We start from the raw sequence: 14,835 nt of genomic DNA on the forward strand, positions 1-14,835 counted from the left end.
GGGGGGCTATTATTATTAAGGTGTGTTTCAACACTGAAGTGATGTAGTCAGGAGAACACAGCGGGTGACTGGAAGTGGAGAGCGGAGGAGGAACAGACAGACACTGAACGGATTTCAGGGTGAAGAAGAGGCAACAGTGGTCGCAATGCTTTTCTGGATCACAAGAATTCGCTGCAGTTGATCGATTCCGACGGTGATTACCGTAAAATCATCTCATTTCGACCCCCCACCCCCACCCTTGATATTGCGATATCGTACGCAATTATTTTTCAAGGTCCGTGTATTTTTAACAAAGCCACAAATTAAATCTGCATTTCCTTCGTTGAGTGGGACAATTACTTTGTCGCGAAATGACAACACTCGCAAGGAGCATGGGGCATAGTATTTACATTTCGCAATGTAGTGCTGTTTTGCTTTTTTTTTTTTAAATACAGAGACCAACGTTGCCTTTCTTTGAACATCTCACACATCAAATGAATGTTTGCAAAAAAAAAAAAAAAGAAAAAAAAAAGAGCGTACAACACACGCACACACAACAAAATAAAAGAGACACGACACATGACTCGGACTATGCCCTTTTCCTCCTCACGTGCGTGTGTGTGTGAGAATCGAGTACTAACCTGTTCGCAAACATTTAATGTGGGCTAGCAAAACAGAAAATACAGCATGAAACCAGCAGCAGGGTTCAGTCGCTTCGACGTGCAGGTGAGATGCACGAAAAGGAATAAAAAAATAAATTTAAAAAAAAAAAAAAAAGAGAGATGAAGCGATGAGTCGTTGGAAGTGAGGAGGGGCTCGCGCGGAGAGTGTGGCCAAGCGACGAGAGTGAGAACTCAAAGCAGACGCGAGTGGAGCGATGCAAACGGCTGATTGGAACATTTAGACAAAGCAAAGACGCTGAGTGATTTTTGGAATATGTGAGCGATGGGTGCTGGGCGGGCGGGGGTCAAAGGGCACTTACCTTCATGGGGATGTTCGTGATGGTGGTGGAGGCCAAATCAAAGTGCTGCTGGACCAGAATGTTCAGCTTGGTGGCCAAGTGCCTCCCCGCGCGGACGCTGTGAACCTCGCTGGTTAGCAGAGGCGACACCTGGAGGAAAGACAAATCCCCCAAAAATAAATTGTGTGATGTAAATATCGACGAGGAAGCTTTTTGAGCGCCAACCTCCTTCTTGGGCCGGTCAGACACCAGTGTGTCGTCGCCCTGGGGGTAGATGTGAATGAGGACCAGCTCGCATTGCTGGATGGCCATCAATCTGAAACAGCAAAAGTAAATAAAAAAAAAATGCTTCAGCGACAGTGGCTCTCCTTTCCCACGTGCACGGGCATAACAGTCAGCGGGCAAGCTAACAACCGGACCTGTCGGATCCTGCTGCCAGCTTGTTTTGCTCCAAAATGGTCTCCTGAATGCAATCTTCCAACATGCGCACATGAGTGTCACTGTAAAATTCGACAAAACATGACATCAAATCCCCTCCTTTTCATTTTTTCGGTTGATGTTGATCATGCAAAACTTTCCAATGACTGGATCGTCTACCTTTTGGCATTCGTTAGGCAGATAATCCGACCTCGGTTGGCTACTCGCTCGGCCATGTCCATCAGGGCGATGCGCTTCTCGTGCTGAAGCTCGGTGATCTTGCACAGCGACTCCACCGCCGCCACCAGCCCGTGCAGGATGCTGCAGCACTCGGGGTCCTCGCACGGGTTGGGGGGCCCCACCGCGGCCAGAGATGACATGAGCTGTCAGGCGATGGAAATGTAAGTATGGTGTCCACATTTCAAGTTGTGCAAAAGTGCAGGATAGCGATTCCTGACCGCTGTGGTGTGGAGAGTGAGTTTATTGTAGTTTTAAATACTTTTTTTCTGGCGACGTGAGATGACAATTTTCTAACATAATATGTGCAGTGGCTCACTAAAGGTCAGGGGGCGGGGAAATTGTTTCAAGGGAAATACTAACCTCATGAGTGCTCTGGCAATCACGTTTCCAGCTATTCAAGAGGTGGAACTCAGAGTCACTCACAATGTAGTTAATCTGGAAAGAAATATCGATTTTTACTTGAAAGCATCTGGCCTCCCCTTGCAGAAACAAACCGGGAGGGCTCACTAACCAATTTGTCCAGCGGGTAAATGTCGTAGAGGATGCGGCAATATTCCATGGAGCACTCCACAGCACACGTCCACAGGGACTTGGACACGGGAGCCAGAGGGATGACTCCCTGGCCTCGGCTTTTGGTCAGCACATCACACTCAACCTGCTGACGACTGGACTCAGCCATGTAGGGACAGTGGTCCACCACAAAGACAGTCTTGTGGGCTACTGAGAACATCTTCATCTTGTAAGCCTAAAGTGAATGCTGAACCGTAAAGAAAGTGTTGGAGTCAATCAAATGAAACATTGTCGAATAAGACAAGTTAAGAGTAAAAATGTCATTACTCACGCGTGGAAAATATTTTCAAAAGTTTTCCCAGTCAGGAAATGATCGCTCGAAACATGGTTGCACTTTCCATGGAAAGGTAGATTTTTCATTTATTCATCTGGAAATCAAATGAGAAATCTCTAATTATTATTATTAAGACACGTGAACGAGAACCGACTCCAAACCGTAGGCAGGCTACATGCTAAAGTGGCTATCGCGCAAGTCATCACTAAGCTGGCCGGTCGGAGCTTTATCGTGATTATTATTTTTTTTCTGTTTCACTTTTATTGCTAACGACTACTGAATACTTATCATTAAAGTAAATGTGTTCGTTTCGTCACAGTTCTCCATGACGGTTGCCAAAGTGCACCTGAGTACAAAACAACCTTTACGGTAGGCTGGCTAGGATTGTTATTAGCGGAAATATGGCCGGCGTTTGTCCGTCACTAACTATCCCCCCCGAACAAGTTCTTGCCTCGACAGTTCCGACCAGAAAATATAGTTACGACAGCGTAAGTAATATGTAAATTAAATAAAATTAAAACAAGAATAAGTACACGCTAATGAACATTTAACAAGTATTTTTTCAACTTATATAGTATTTATATTGTTTTATTTATTTTTGTGCAATGTGCATATCTATCACATATAATGTAATTTACAAGCGTAGGAACACGCTATTTTTTTTCAACTTGCAGTATTTTTGATGTATTTTCACTTTTGTGTGTAATATATATACACCTGATACACACACACACACACACACACACACACGTCTGTCTTCGAGTTGATGTTGTCCTTTTTTTTTTTTTTAATCTTTACGAAACACATGCAACTAAATGGGCCTACACCATCTATATAAGCCACAACAGCTGCATTGTTTTCTTCAATGTCAGATGTCAGTGTGTCTCCTTGACAACAAGGCAGACCAGTCTGATGATTAAGTTACATACTAATGTATGGATAATGTGGCCTCATACTGCTGGCTGTCCATAATGGTCGGGGAAGGTCTCCTGGGTACGGAAAGGAAGTGACTCACTTCTTGTTGACTGTACATTTGCTTTAAAAAGTGGCCCAGCTTGGCCCACAATATCGCGTACCACATAAAAATAAGCGTTAATCCAAACCATGCGTTTCAAAGATGTCGCATTCTCCTTCAGCGTGTCTTGACTTGAACGATCCCTCAACTAAACATGTGATTTAAAGTTTGACTTCCTGATTGTTGCTACTTTTGCAAAAGCCGATTTATATAAATGCAAGGGAGCGTCAATAAAACAGAAATGGGAGACCCGAAACCCCCGAGGAGTTCAGAAGGGGAGCAAAAATGAAGGACTTGCTATTAAAAAGTCATTAGGACCAAACATTTTAAGTGTTGAGAGGCGGACAGCTGGAAGGATTAATGGCCGACTTCATCACCGTATATGAAGATGAATGACTCAGTGAAATGACAACACTGATGTAATCCTTCGCTCTCACTTTTAATGTTCTAACTGGGGTAACGCATTTGACAATTTTACCACGTTTCAATTATAAAATTAAAAGAAAGAAATCAAATACTAGTACAATGAAATATAGAGTCTGGTTATACTTATAATCACTAACGCACGGGCGCCTAACTGAAAGCAAACTATAGTTACCCCCCCCCACCCGAAAAGAAGCAGAGATGTGCTGTATGTGTTAAAAAAACAAAACAATAACACGTGTGACATTCACATGCACTGCAATACAACAAAAGAAAAAAATTCTAACGTTTGATCTCACATTTTCTTTTACCAATGAAAACGATTCAGAGGCAAGAGCCATGCTTGCCTTTCAGATCTTTCATTGCATCCCGGTACAAAAATAATCTTGCTGGTAGAGGGGAAACTATTGAGGAAGGAGTAAAAAAAGAAAAGTTCAAGAAGCTTGCCGACAAAATACGGTGGCGCCTTGTGATAAGGGTTCAATTTGTTCTGTCCCACTCTTGTAACTTAAAACAAATATTTTTTTCCAATTGAAATAAATAAAAATTGCATTTGTTGCCACCCCGCTCCCCTCCAAAAATGCTTTTAAGTATATTTTGATGGATGAAAAACAGCACACCGTAATATTGTACTCTATACAAAACACACAGTAACGACAAAGTAAAAATGTGAAAGAATTTCAGCTTTTGTCACACTGCATCAATCGAATGGCCTGACTTGACCACTTGGAGGCAGTACACAAAAGACGAATACCGTGCCTTGAGACGTCTCAGCTCTTCTCTCAGCTCATCGACACGGCACTAATATTAGTTGCTCTACGCAGAGGATAAAGAATACACGACCGCCTCCTTTAAAAATCATCGATGCCTTCCTCCTCCTCCTCCTCGTCAAACTTCCTCTTGAGGGCGTTTTTCTTCTGCTTGGCCCTGGTCCTACGCTTGGCGGCGAAGTCCGGGTCGGCCTCGCGCAGGTGCAACTGCTCGTGGTTCTTGAGCAGGCCCGGCATGGTGAAGCCCTTCCCGCACGTCTCGCAGATCCACGGCTTCTTGCGCGAGTGAGTCCGCTTGTGGACGTTGAGGTGCGACGCCAGCTTGTACGTCTTGCCGCACACGTCGCAGCTGAAGGGCCGCTCGTTGGTGTGCAGCCGGATGTGCACCTTCAGGTTGCCCACTTGCGTGAAGCTCTTCTCGCAGATGGAGCAGCGATACGGCCGCTCGCGGGTGTGGATCCGCAGGTGCACCCTCAGGCAGTACTTGCTGGAGAACTTCTTCTGGCACACGGGGCAGGGGATTTTGGCTTTGGGGATGTGGTCTTGCTGGTGCCGCTTCAGGTCCGACAGGTACACGAAGGTCTTGCCGCATTGGGAGCAGAGGTACTGGCGGTCGCCGATGTGGTAGCCCATGTGTCGCTTCAGCAGGCTGGGCACCAGGAAGCGCTTGCCGCAGCGCTCGCACATGTGCGGGCGGTCGCGGGTGTGCCAGCGCTCGTGGTTGGCCAGCTTGAAGGCGGTGGGGAAGCTCTTGTTGCAGTGCTTGCACGGGAAGGTCATCTGGCTGGTGTGGCACTCCATGTGCCGCTTGAAGTAGGTGGACTGCGTGAAGCCCTTGTTGCAGATGTCGCAGTAGAAGGGCTTCTGCCCGCTGTGGGCCAGCATGTGCTTGGTGAGGCTCTGCAGCTTGGCGAAGCATTTGCCGCACTGGCCGCAGGCGTACGGCCGCGCCGTGCTGTGCGTCTTCAGGTGGTTGTTGAGGAAGGCCTGCGTGCGGAAGCTTTTGCTGCACGACGTGCACGCGAAGGGCTTCTCGCCCGTGTGGATGCGCTCGTGGTCCATGAGCTTGGACTGGTAAGGGAAGCTCTTGTCGCACATGCTGCAGTTGAAGCGGTCGGCGGGGGGGCGGATTTGCTTCTTTCGCCGGATGCTCGGCCGCGAGTAGTCGTCGTCGCTGAAGCGGTCCAGGGGCAGCGGCGGCAAGGCCGGGAGGGCGATGGTGTTGGTGGCGATCTTTGACACCCACTGGTGCAGGGTGACGCGCTGCGTTTGGACCTTTTGGCCGTCCTTGGTGACGGTGGAATTGGGCGACGCCGTTTTCCTGGGCACGGTCACGACTTTAAAGGGGATGGATTTCACGGGCGGGCGCGGCGGTTCGGACTTGTCCGGCGCCGCCGCTTCGTCGGCTTTTTCGCTTTGCTCCAGATCCACCTCGGAAACCGCCGCCGGATCGGCGACGCTTTTTGCGGCCGCGCTCCCGGCGGCGGTGTCGACCTGCGAGGCGACGACGGCGACCTCCGCGTCCTCCGAATCGTCTGACATGTCGCCTAAGTCGTCGTGGTCGGTGAGCGTGAGCGGGCTCGTGACCGGAGGGCTCACCGCGGGCTGCGGCGGCGGAGGAGGCGGCGGCGGAGAAGGAGGAGGCTCGACGGGTTTGGGTCGGAAGGCGAGGGACGAGAGCACGCAGTCGCCCACTGAAGACGAGATGGTTGCTGAACACGGAGAAGGTTTGGTTAAGATCATACCTCAAGAACCCAGACACCATGAATATATGTTTGGCACTCGGCTTTAGAAGGCGGGGCCTAACCCGGTGAGTGACGTGGGAGTCAGCCTCTTCCTACTTGGAAAAACTCTTTCCAAACTGTTGCTCGAGAACACTGCGCTTGCTTTGAATCAAAAGCGAACTCATTCATACCTTTACCGGATAGCAGTCCTCTGGACTGCTGGTACAGGAGGAGAGTCTTGAGGTCGCCGCCTTGGGGGATGACGCCGCCGCATGCCTCCAGCATAGCCGGTTGCGATGAAATCATGGAACTGAGCTGAGTTGGAAAAACGATGACTCAAGATGGCGTTACAAGGGAACATAAATGCGAGCGGACACGTTTGGCGTGGACCGTGAGACGACTCGCGGTCCGCTTCGTGATCCTGGTTTCGTACCTGGGAGAGATTGGGAACGGGAAGCAACTGCTCCAACTTGCACACCAGGCCGGCGATCAGAGTCTGCAGCGCCGTGTCAAACTTTGTGCCATACTGAACCGGGAACACTTCCTGCGGAGGAAAAACCCAACGCGTGAGATTCCTTCTGAAATCTGGGAAGGCTGAGCGAGGCGACATGGGTTGCCACGGAGACAAGCTTTTGTTATTATTATTATAGACCCTGCGTGAATCCAGCGTATCCATGACAACGTGGACCCCCCCAGTTCAACGACGTTTTGTCCTAGCATGGCGTAGCGTACCTTAAAGAAGAGCTTCCTCTCTGCGGGGCTTTTCAGCAGATTCTGGACCAGCACCATGAAGTTGGTTTGACATTTGTCCACTTCCACGTCCTTTCGCGACAGAAAGTTTTGAACATTTAACGCCGCTTACATTTTTGGAAAAAGAGTGCTCGCGTTCTTACCCCTACAGGTGGAGCGATCTTGAGTTTATTTATTAGCGTTTGAATAGCGCGGGAGTCTGGTTGGCCCTCCCCCTGGAGCAAATCCAAAATGATCTAAATGAAGAAATTCGTTATCAGACGTATAAGAGTGGAACGATTCGTCGAATACCACCGCCTTACCCTCGCCCGCAAGCCCAAGACGAGCTGCGCCGTCTGCTTGAAACTCATGAGCTCCGGAACGGTTTGCGTCACCGTGGTGACAAACTCCTCCACCTTCTTGTACTGACTGACGTTTCTCTGGCGGATCACCTGCCACATGAACGAGTACGTCAGCTGCAGCGGGGAGGCCATCAGGCGAAGGGAGGCCAGTGGGAGAGCCCATCCAGCACCTGGGGGTCAGACAACAAAAGTTAGCCGTCCGGAAAAATAGCCATTCATCGTATTTGTCCTCACAGTCCGGGACTTTTGCTCACTAAGTGGTGGTTTCTGGCATGTGCGTTATGTGCGGCCCCGCGGGGCTGGTTTTACACTCTTTAGGAACACCAACACATCCGCGCACAATTTCCCTTTTATATAATGAATGCAGGATTATGGCCAAGTACATATACAGCACCGTGCAAGTCAATTATACCATGCAGTGATGTCATTGAGCATGACGTGCGCAGACGCACTTAAAACCGGAACCACAAACAGTAATCGTTGCAATTCATCCGCAAATGAGCCGAACCGTGCATCGCAAACGACACGGGCACCCACGTGCATCCGATTTTTAACTAGCGAACTAATGTTTGAATTTTGCTTGATGGTGCATGTAACATTATGGGACGCAACAAAACCAACCATGCAGAATGCGATCGGAACATCCGGGCAACGATGATTCATTTTTGTTCAAGCGCGTGCAGGCTCTGCGCTCTGCTGCACATCGTAAAGAGTTTGCGTAACATTCACGGTCAAAACCTTGACTGTTAGTTTCTATGTTACGGACAGTGACCAACTGAATGCGCCATTTTATTCAACTGTTCTTGGCGGCAGCTGTTAGCTGACCAACGTTAGCTTAGCAACTTACCGACACCCTCGGACCGCCTCTCCATTCTTTGGCCCCTGGTCAGCGTTGCAAACTCGCGTTTGAATAAACGGGTCGTATAAAAAAAATGAAGATGTGCAGTTTGCTTCAAAAATATACGATAAAAGTCAAATAAATGTCTTTTTATCGAACGTCAAGCCAGGAAGAATAATGGCGACCGTGGCTAGTAGCTTTCCAAAACAAAAGCTTAGACGTTTCCGGCGGAAGTGACTGCATAAAATAAAAGGATGGCAGTTTTGATTCGAAATGATGCGTTCAGTTACCTCGGAAACTCAAGAGTTCATGACACTACAGCATCAACTTGTCAAAAATATGTTTATTGTGTTATTATTTCAAGACGGGAAAACCGTGACGCCATGGAAATTCATTTAACAACATGTTCACACTCAGATGTAAAAAAACAAAAAAAAAAAACAAAGCAGTGTTGCTAAATCTGATCACTTCTGGTACATAATAAATAAATTATCATTGCGACAATGAACTGTTCCCTCCCAGTCCATGTAAGAATAATTAGTAACACCAGGCAGAACCAGTGCTGGTTCTGCCCTTAAAAATTTTGCAAAACGCATCTGGCATAAAATACACAACCAACACATAAATGTCACATGCGTAGTTACAATGTTAATAGTGTTAAATTAATGTTTTCCTTAATGTTAATGCAATCTTCCCAATAAATACATCCAACGAATTTATTCCAATACAAAGTTTGACTTTCACTGCCAACACTCCCAGTTACAATGCATATTTGGCATCCAGAGCTGTCGATGGCAATAATCATCATCATATTTTTTAATCCATCGATATTTCATTATTGTGGTTGTAGCTGGCAGTGGTTTAGCGCTGTACTGCATCAAACGGATCTGTTTCTAATACTTTCACATTAGGCAGGATGTAATTTGTATCCAACAGCTGGGCCTTTTTTTTTTTTGGGGGGGGGGGGGTTGGGTTGGTCTCAATTGTTTTAGCTATTTGCACTTCTGTAAATTTTAATGAAGCGGTTCCTTGGAACGCAATCGTTGGCGTACTGAAAAACTATTATTGGAATATTTATCACCGTCCGCAATTGCGTGCGGTCGGCAGAGATTCCTGGCCCGTTGATTCATCGCACTCCGCCGACATCGGTCGTATTGGTAAGTGGCATTTCCTCCAGCCTACGGCCACGTCTTTTGTGGGGCGAGAACAAGCGTCCCTCTCATGCTCCTCGCTGAGCTCATCCGCCTGTCCGTCCGTCCATCCGTATCCCCTCGACGCTCCTGTCTTCCCTTTCTGTGTATGTGTGTGTGACGCATCCTCTCTCCACACAGTCATCTTCTCATGACCCAAACGGGCTTGACTCAGTGAATGAGGCATTAGAAAGTCCAGTCCTCTTTACTGCGGCAGAGAAGAAGAAGAAGAAACGGCGATACATCACGGGTGGAGAGGGGCACACAATGGAAGGATTCACGGCCAGTCTGGCCGTGGCTATCTTTGCCATCTGCTCGGAGCTTTGATACACAAAGTCGGACCCTTGTTGAACTGCGGGCGCAGTGTTGTTTGCGAGCGGCGGCTTTGCCATCTGTGACCGATCATCGCAATGTCAACAAGTGCGTGACCGGCCCGGCGGCATCACTCTCGATGTGTTTCTAGGCTAAGAAGGCATGAAGAAAAAACATGACAATCCAATGGATATAATATTCGACACCAGATCGGGACATGATATCAGTTAATTGACGACGTGGTTGAAATCTCGAGCAAGTCCGACGTAGGGGTTGAACGACTAAAATTCTTTCGTGGTCGACTATCGTGTGCTGAAAGTCGAGTCGATTAGTCGATGACATGATTGATATCTCAAGCAAGTCTTCAGCGGGGTTGAATGACCAAAAAAAAAAAAAATGGTAGTCGACTATAGCGCGCTGAAGTCAAATAATGCACGACGTCATTGATATTGTACGAATCAAGATTTGTGATTTGTCGATGCGTAGATTTCGACTAGTCGACTAATCGTTTCAACCCTGATAGTGCCACATTTTTTTTGCCTTGCGAAAGTCAAATCAAGTGACAGTTTGTCTCAAGATTAGTGATTTGTTGCCTTCAAGCTAGAAACGTCGATGAGTAGAACTCGACTAGTCGACTAATCGTTTCAACCCTGATAGCCCCAAAGCGTTTTGCCTCGCAAAAGTCAAACTAAGTTACAGTTTGTCTCCGGTCAAGTCGCATAACCTTATTATTCCACAATTTATTTGACCTATATTTCACTTTAACACCTCGTCCTCTCTTCAGTCCAGTCTCGAATCTTTCAGTTTTTGTCGAGTTAAGTCACACGTCATCAAAACAGTGACTCGAGTCCATGCCGCAATAACTCGCGTTCCCATCTCTGCCAACAGGACACCCGATTTCCAAATTTGTTGGTCCATTCCTCCAGAAGAACATCCAGTCCAGCTCTTCTCCATTTTTTTTTTCGGTTATGTTTCATAGTCCAATGGCGGCACATTTGATACCAAGTAGGCATTGTAGATTTTCGGATTGGAAGCTGAATCCACATCTGACAGTCCGGGCTCAGTTTTCACATTGCTCTTAAAGTCAGAAGAGTCCATCTACGATTTGTACAAGAAGTAGCCCAAGAGAATTCTGCGTCTTGATTAACCGCACGCTCGTCTTCGCAGCAGCTTGGCGCCGCCTTGACGAACACGCAACATCTGGGGCAGAATGAGCCATCGGAACTTCTCCCATTCAGATCTCTTTCCCCCTGCTTTTCATCTTTATCCTTCACCTGCTGTCATGACCGGCAAGCGGGTCCTCCTCCGCGAGAGCATCGCAGGCGACGCCGTCGGGCTTTTGAAGCGGGACGGAAACGGACACGCTGAGGACGGAGTCGGCGGGTGACATTTCGATCTCCTCGGCGGTGCGCTCCGGCGAATGTCTCGTTGATGTGACCTGAAGAAAATCCCGTTGAGTATCATCGCCAGGTGGCTAATAGGGGAACCTCAAAGCACCGATCAATATTTTATGAACAGGAATTTCCTTTTCAGGAAGTGCTCTCCAAGACAAGAGTACGTCATCGTTTCGGCTTTATTGGAATGGCCCTTGGAAATTTCAGAATGGGGATTTTTTTTTTTTTTAAGAAAAAAAAAAAACAAACAAACTAGTCCTGTTTCAGTTTGGACGCCATTTTCACAACTGTTTGCGAGGCGATTATATTGTTTGCATAATGTTAATATGTTCCGATGCGCTGGGAAAGAAGCTGCAACAAAAATAACTGCCCGAGATCGTACAAATCTTGCTGTGAGGCATGGCAGTCACAAAAGTCAATACGACAGAGCCGAGCGTTTTTTTTTTTTTTTTGAATCCACTCACCCGCCATACGATGAGAACGACGCAAGCCGCGACCGGAACGATCACCAGCAGCAGCGGCGTTCTTTTCCACCATCTGTAATCGCGACCTCCCTTTTGACCCCCTGCCGAGAAGGACACATCATCATGCCGTTTGAAAATATTCACAAGAAATCATAAAACATCCGTTTGTGCTTTTAGGATAATTATTCAGTCTAGAAAAAAGAAAATTAAACAGCAACAGGTAATTCGCTTGTTTGATTGTTGCTGGGCAGAATTTGTAAGGCTCAATCGTAGATGCCCCATTGGCCAGTGGGAAAAAAAATGCATTTGAATGTCAAATTACGACCGGACTCTCCCTAATCTGTTCCAAAATTATTACAATAATGGACGAGTTTGTTTATACACATCATTTGAGTTACTGTTCTGTATTAAATATAAAATCCATATTGGTAAAAATCATCCATTTGCTTGCGCGGGTTTTCTCCGAGTACACCAGCTTCCTCCCACATGCCGAAAAAAACCCCCAAAATATGCATGTGAGATTCTTGGCCCTGGATTTTGGCCTGTTTTACTGCCACTTCTCTTCTCCACCGCCTGTTGAGTTTTGTGAACTGTGGGCTCGCGATGCCATTTCAGAGACTTGTGTGACGAAGGGAGGAAATCAATAAAGCTGACGAAAAAGACCCTCATTAATTACCTGGTCCGTTTGCCGTATTGAGACAAGGCGGCGGCTTGCAGGAGAAACTGGATGCTTCATGACCTGCGGCGTTGAGGATCTCCTCGATGTAGTCGAAATAGAGCTCATTCTTCAAGCTCCCCTCCTTGTAGTGACACTGAAAGACTTGCATGGCCGTTTCCTGCGCGGCAACGTCTCGATTAATTCACCGTACGCAACGGCCGAATAGAACGGCGACGCCTAACCAATTCCTGGTTGTCAAACGTGAAGCGCAGGCTCTTCAGCATGGTGACGAAGACCAGGATGTTTTCCCTGTTGGAGGAGACGGCGCCAAACATGTCGGCCAGGTTGCGAAGACTTTGCTCCAATGGGTAGACGTTTAATACCACCCAACACTCACCAGACTAAGAAAAAAAAAAAAAAAACATTGACAGGGCAGAATATAAAAAACATTCCAGCCGCTGGCGAGGCCATGCAGGAAAAATTCGTCACGTACATACCACTTCTTTGGGAATGTAATAAACAGGAATCTCATAATCGGAAGGGATGTTGTGCTTCTAAAGGAGACGTCACAACTCAGTGCACAAATCCAACAGAAATTAACATTTGTGTGCATGTGTGTGTGTGTGTGAGAGGGGAAAAAAAAAGCACACCAGCAGCGACAGCTTGCTCACATCATCAGTTATTGGGGGTCCGAGTTTTCCACAGCACAGATTCCAACTTGTCAACAGACTCAAGAGGAGACAAGGTGCCTTGAAGATCTGCAAACAAGTCCGAGTTGTCAGGTACGCGTGGTCTGATCAACGATAATTCATGCGACGCCGTCACGGAGTTTGTACCTGGCGCAATGACGAAAGCCAACATGCAATAAGGTCAATATTATCTCCCTGCAGGCTTAACACAAGCTCATCTGCCTTTGTCAACACCAAGACCGAAACCAAATGTCAATTTTTCATTTGCACCATGCATACGCGCCAAAAGACTGCTCTTAAGAGATATCATTTTCAACAACAGGAACGCAACGCTCCACGCGTGCACCCCAACGAAGTACAATTCGAAAAATCCACGCAAACGCGTGACGAATGAGACAAAACGGACAGAGAAGAAGCCGGGCTTACTTTCTCCCTCATATGGAGCACAAATGCAAAGCTGACTTGATCCGCTGCATGGAAGTGCGTCTTTATAATCCAAAAACTGGAGAGAACTGCGAGCCCCCCGCGCGCGCGTGTGTGTGCGTATGTGTGTGTGTGTGTGAGGTCCAAGCAGTGAAACTTGAGGATGGGCCATCCGTCTGCCTGCCTCCAACACAGACTGGCGGAGTGTTTTTGAAGGCTTGGAGAGGCCGCCTACAGGCTGAGTCACTGTGTCACACGCTGACCACATCTGAGACTTCTCCCACGGATCACTCCGGTTCGTCAGCGGACCGCGAGGCGATCGGCTCGATACCGGCATGGGTTGTATTTTCCATTCGGAAGATGCCAGGGGGGGAGTTATCTCCTGACATCTGCTCGTTCGTGAATGTTAAATGAACGGCTTTGATATTCAACCAATCTGTGCTACTACATCATATATGCGCAACGGATCTCACAAACAGAGAAGCATATTGCAAGACACGATACGCTAACTTCATACTGCTGTAAGCTTATGTTATATTATTAATTATTATCATTTTATGTTTGGGCATCATATTTCATGTTAAGAATACCTAAATAAAAAGAGAATGTAATTTAAAATGATATTTTGTTGTTTAATAATTGCTTAGACGTGTTTTTATGTTGATAGGTTCTGATTGGCTGTTGAAGGAAGAGAAGCAGGAAGTGATTTTAGTTACGAGGAGAGTTGTGTTCTCGAATGTGCTGTGGCGACTTTTTTTCCCCCTTTGAATAAAACTGCATTTAAAGGATTCCATCTCTTTTTTTGCCTTTCGTAAAGTAGAGCTATCCACTAAAAACAACGAACCCCTCAACTTACATTACGTTGCACGTCGGTCGATAGCCGTCAAACGAAGTGATATTATCACCGAGCTCATTTAAGACGAACCCCGCTCAAAAATGCGTACGCGAAAAGATCGTCTTTCCGAAAACATGGACCCGATTTGAATCAAAGATGGTTTGAGAATGCCGTGCCTCATTTTATCCCAAGCTTTCGGCAACATCTTGCACGCATATTTTGCATTTACACGCCCCTCCTCCGAATCCAAACGGATCGCTCTTCTCTTTCAAAGGTCAGAATTTTTCGAGACAATCAACTACAGTAACCTCAAATTTGTGTCCCGCAAACAAGCATGCTTCTCGTTATATTTTCAGAAATCAAATACTCTTTGATGAACTGCAATTTGTTTGTGTGGGAAATCCAGACGATTTTCCGTCCCCTGCATCCTATTAAATTAATAAGTTGCATTAATGTTTGGTTAAGCTTGGTTTAAGATTGGTCACGGTTTTCCGTTTGTTTGGGCTTTTTTTTCCCTCTCTCTCGCTGTATATATGTATATATATATATATATATATATATATATATA

The 14,835-nt window shown here is 46.8% G+C and overlaps 3 protein-coding genes across 5 annotated transcripts in view; all 3 read right to left on the minus strand.

Annotated features, from left to right (window-relative positions):
• ints13 (integrator complex subunit 13) overlaps positions 1 to 2,865 on the minus strand; it is a 10,244-nt gene extending 7,379 nt beyond the window's left edge. For both annotated transcript variants that reach the window (XM_019877064.1, XM_019877063.1), the window contains exons 1-7: positions 2,439 to 2,865; positions 2,109 to 2,354; positions 1,958 to 2,032; positions 1,538 to 1,740; positions 1,360 to 1,440; positions 1,166 to 1,256; positions 962 to 1,090 (exon numbers count right to left, since the gene is read on the minus strand). In XM_019877064.1, coding sequence (XP_019732623.1) covers positions 962 to 1,090; positions 1,166 to 1,256; positions 1,360 to 1,440; positions 1,538 to 1,740; positions 1,958 to 2,032; positions 2,109 to 2,333 — 804 coding nt within the window. In that variant the 5' untranslated portion in view covers positions 2,334 to 2,354; positions 2,439 to 2,865. The remainder of the gene's footprint in view (positions 1 to 961; positions 1,091 to 1,165; positions 1,257 to 1,359; positions 1,441 to 1,537; positions 1,741 to 1,957; positions 2,033 to 2,108; positions 2,355 to 2,438) is intronic.
• Positions 2,866 to 3,876: 1,011 nt separating this feature from the next.
• Positions 3,877 to 8,550, minus strand: LOC109520047 (zinc finger protein 331). The gene is made up of 7 exons (XM_019877006.1): positions 8,312 to 8,550; positions 7,426 to 7,634; positions 7,267 to 7,359; positions 7,106 to 7,195; positions 6,807 to 6,917; positions 6,565 to 6,688; positions 3,877 to 6,361 (listed from the first exon to the last, which is right to left on the minus strand). The coding sequence occupies exons 1-7, from the start codon at positions 8,334 to 8,336 to the stop codon at positions 4,731 to 4,733; spliced, it is 2,283 nt and encodes a 760-aa protein (XP_019732565.1). The 5' UTR covers positions 8,337 to 8,550; the 3' UTR covers positions 3,877 to 4,730.
• Positions 8,551 to 9,261: 711 nt separating this feature from the next.
• LOC109520052 (uncharacterized) lies at positions 9,262 to 13,990 on the minus strand. Of its 2 annotated transcripts, XM_019877010.1 has the most exons (7): positions 13,436 to 13,990; positions 12,971 to 13,078; positions 12,818 to 12,874; positions 12,563 to 12,721; positions 12,339 to 12,498; positions 11,663 to 11,763; positions 9,262 to 11,242 (listed from the first exon to the last, which is right to left on the minus strand). In XM_019877010.1, the coding sequence occupies exons 1-7, from the start codon at positions 13,445 to 13,447 to the stop codon at positions 11,075 to 11,077; spliced, it is 765 nt and encodes a 254-aa protein (XP_019732569.1). In that variant the 5' UTR covers positions 13,448 to 13,990; the 3' UTR covers positions 9,262 to 11,074. The 2 variants fall into 2 exon arrangements, with proteins under 2 accessions (XP_019732569.1, XP_019732570.1); XM_019877011.1 differs by lacking the exon at positions 13,436 to 13,990 and having other exon boundaries at positions 12,814 to 12,874; positions 12,971 to 12,999.
• Between the last annotated feature and the right edge of the window lie 845 nt (positions 13,991 to 14,835).

Source organism: Hippocampus comes, unplaced genomic scaffold, assembly GCF_001891065.2.
Source record: "Hippocampus comes isolate QL1 unplaced genomic scaffold, H_comes_QL1_v1.1 scaffold127, whole genome shotgun sequence".
Lineage (NCBI taxonomy): Eukaryota > Metazoa > Chordata > Actinopteri > Syngnathiformes > Syngnathidae > Hippocampus > Hippocampus comes.

Bases quoted from the DNA above. Each gene is read 5' to 3' on its own strand.
- LOC109520047 (XM_019877006.1), bottom strand. From the start codon at position 8,336: ATGGAGAGGCGGTCCGAGGGTGTCG. The intron at 7,635-8,311 runs GTAAGTTGCTAA...TCTGACCCCCAG, and splicing joins GAGGCGGTCCGAGGGTGTCG to GTGCTGGATGGGCTCTCCCA. The intron at 7,196-7,266 runs GTAAGAACGCGA...CTGTCGCGAAAG, and splicing joins AGATCGCTCCACCTGTAGGG to GACGTGGAAGTGGACAAATG.
- LOC109520052 (XM_019877010.1), bottom strand. The intron at 12,722-12,817 runs GTATGTACGTGA...TTTTTTTCTTAG, and splicing joins ATTACATTCCCAAAGAAGTG to TCTGGTGAGTGTTGGGTGGT. The intron at 11,243-11,662 runs GTGAGTGGATTC...GATTTTCTTCAG, and splicing joins TCGTTCTCATCGTATGGCGG to GTCACATCAACGAGACATTC.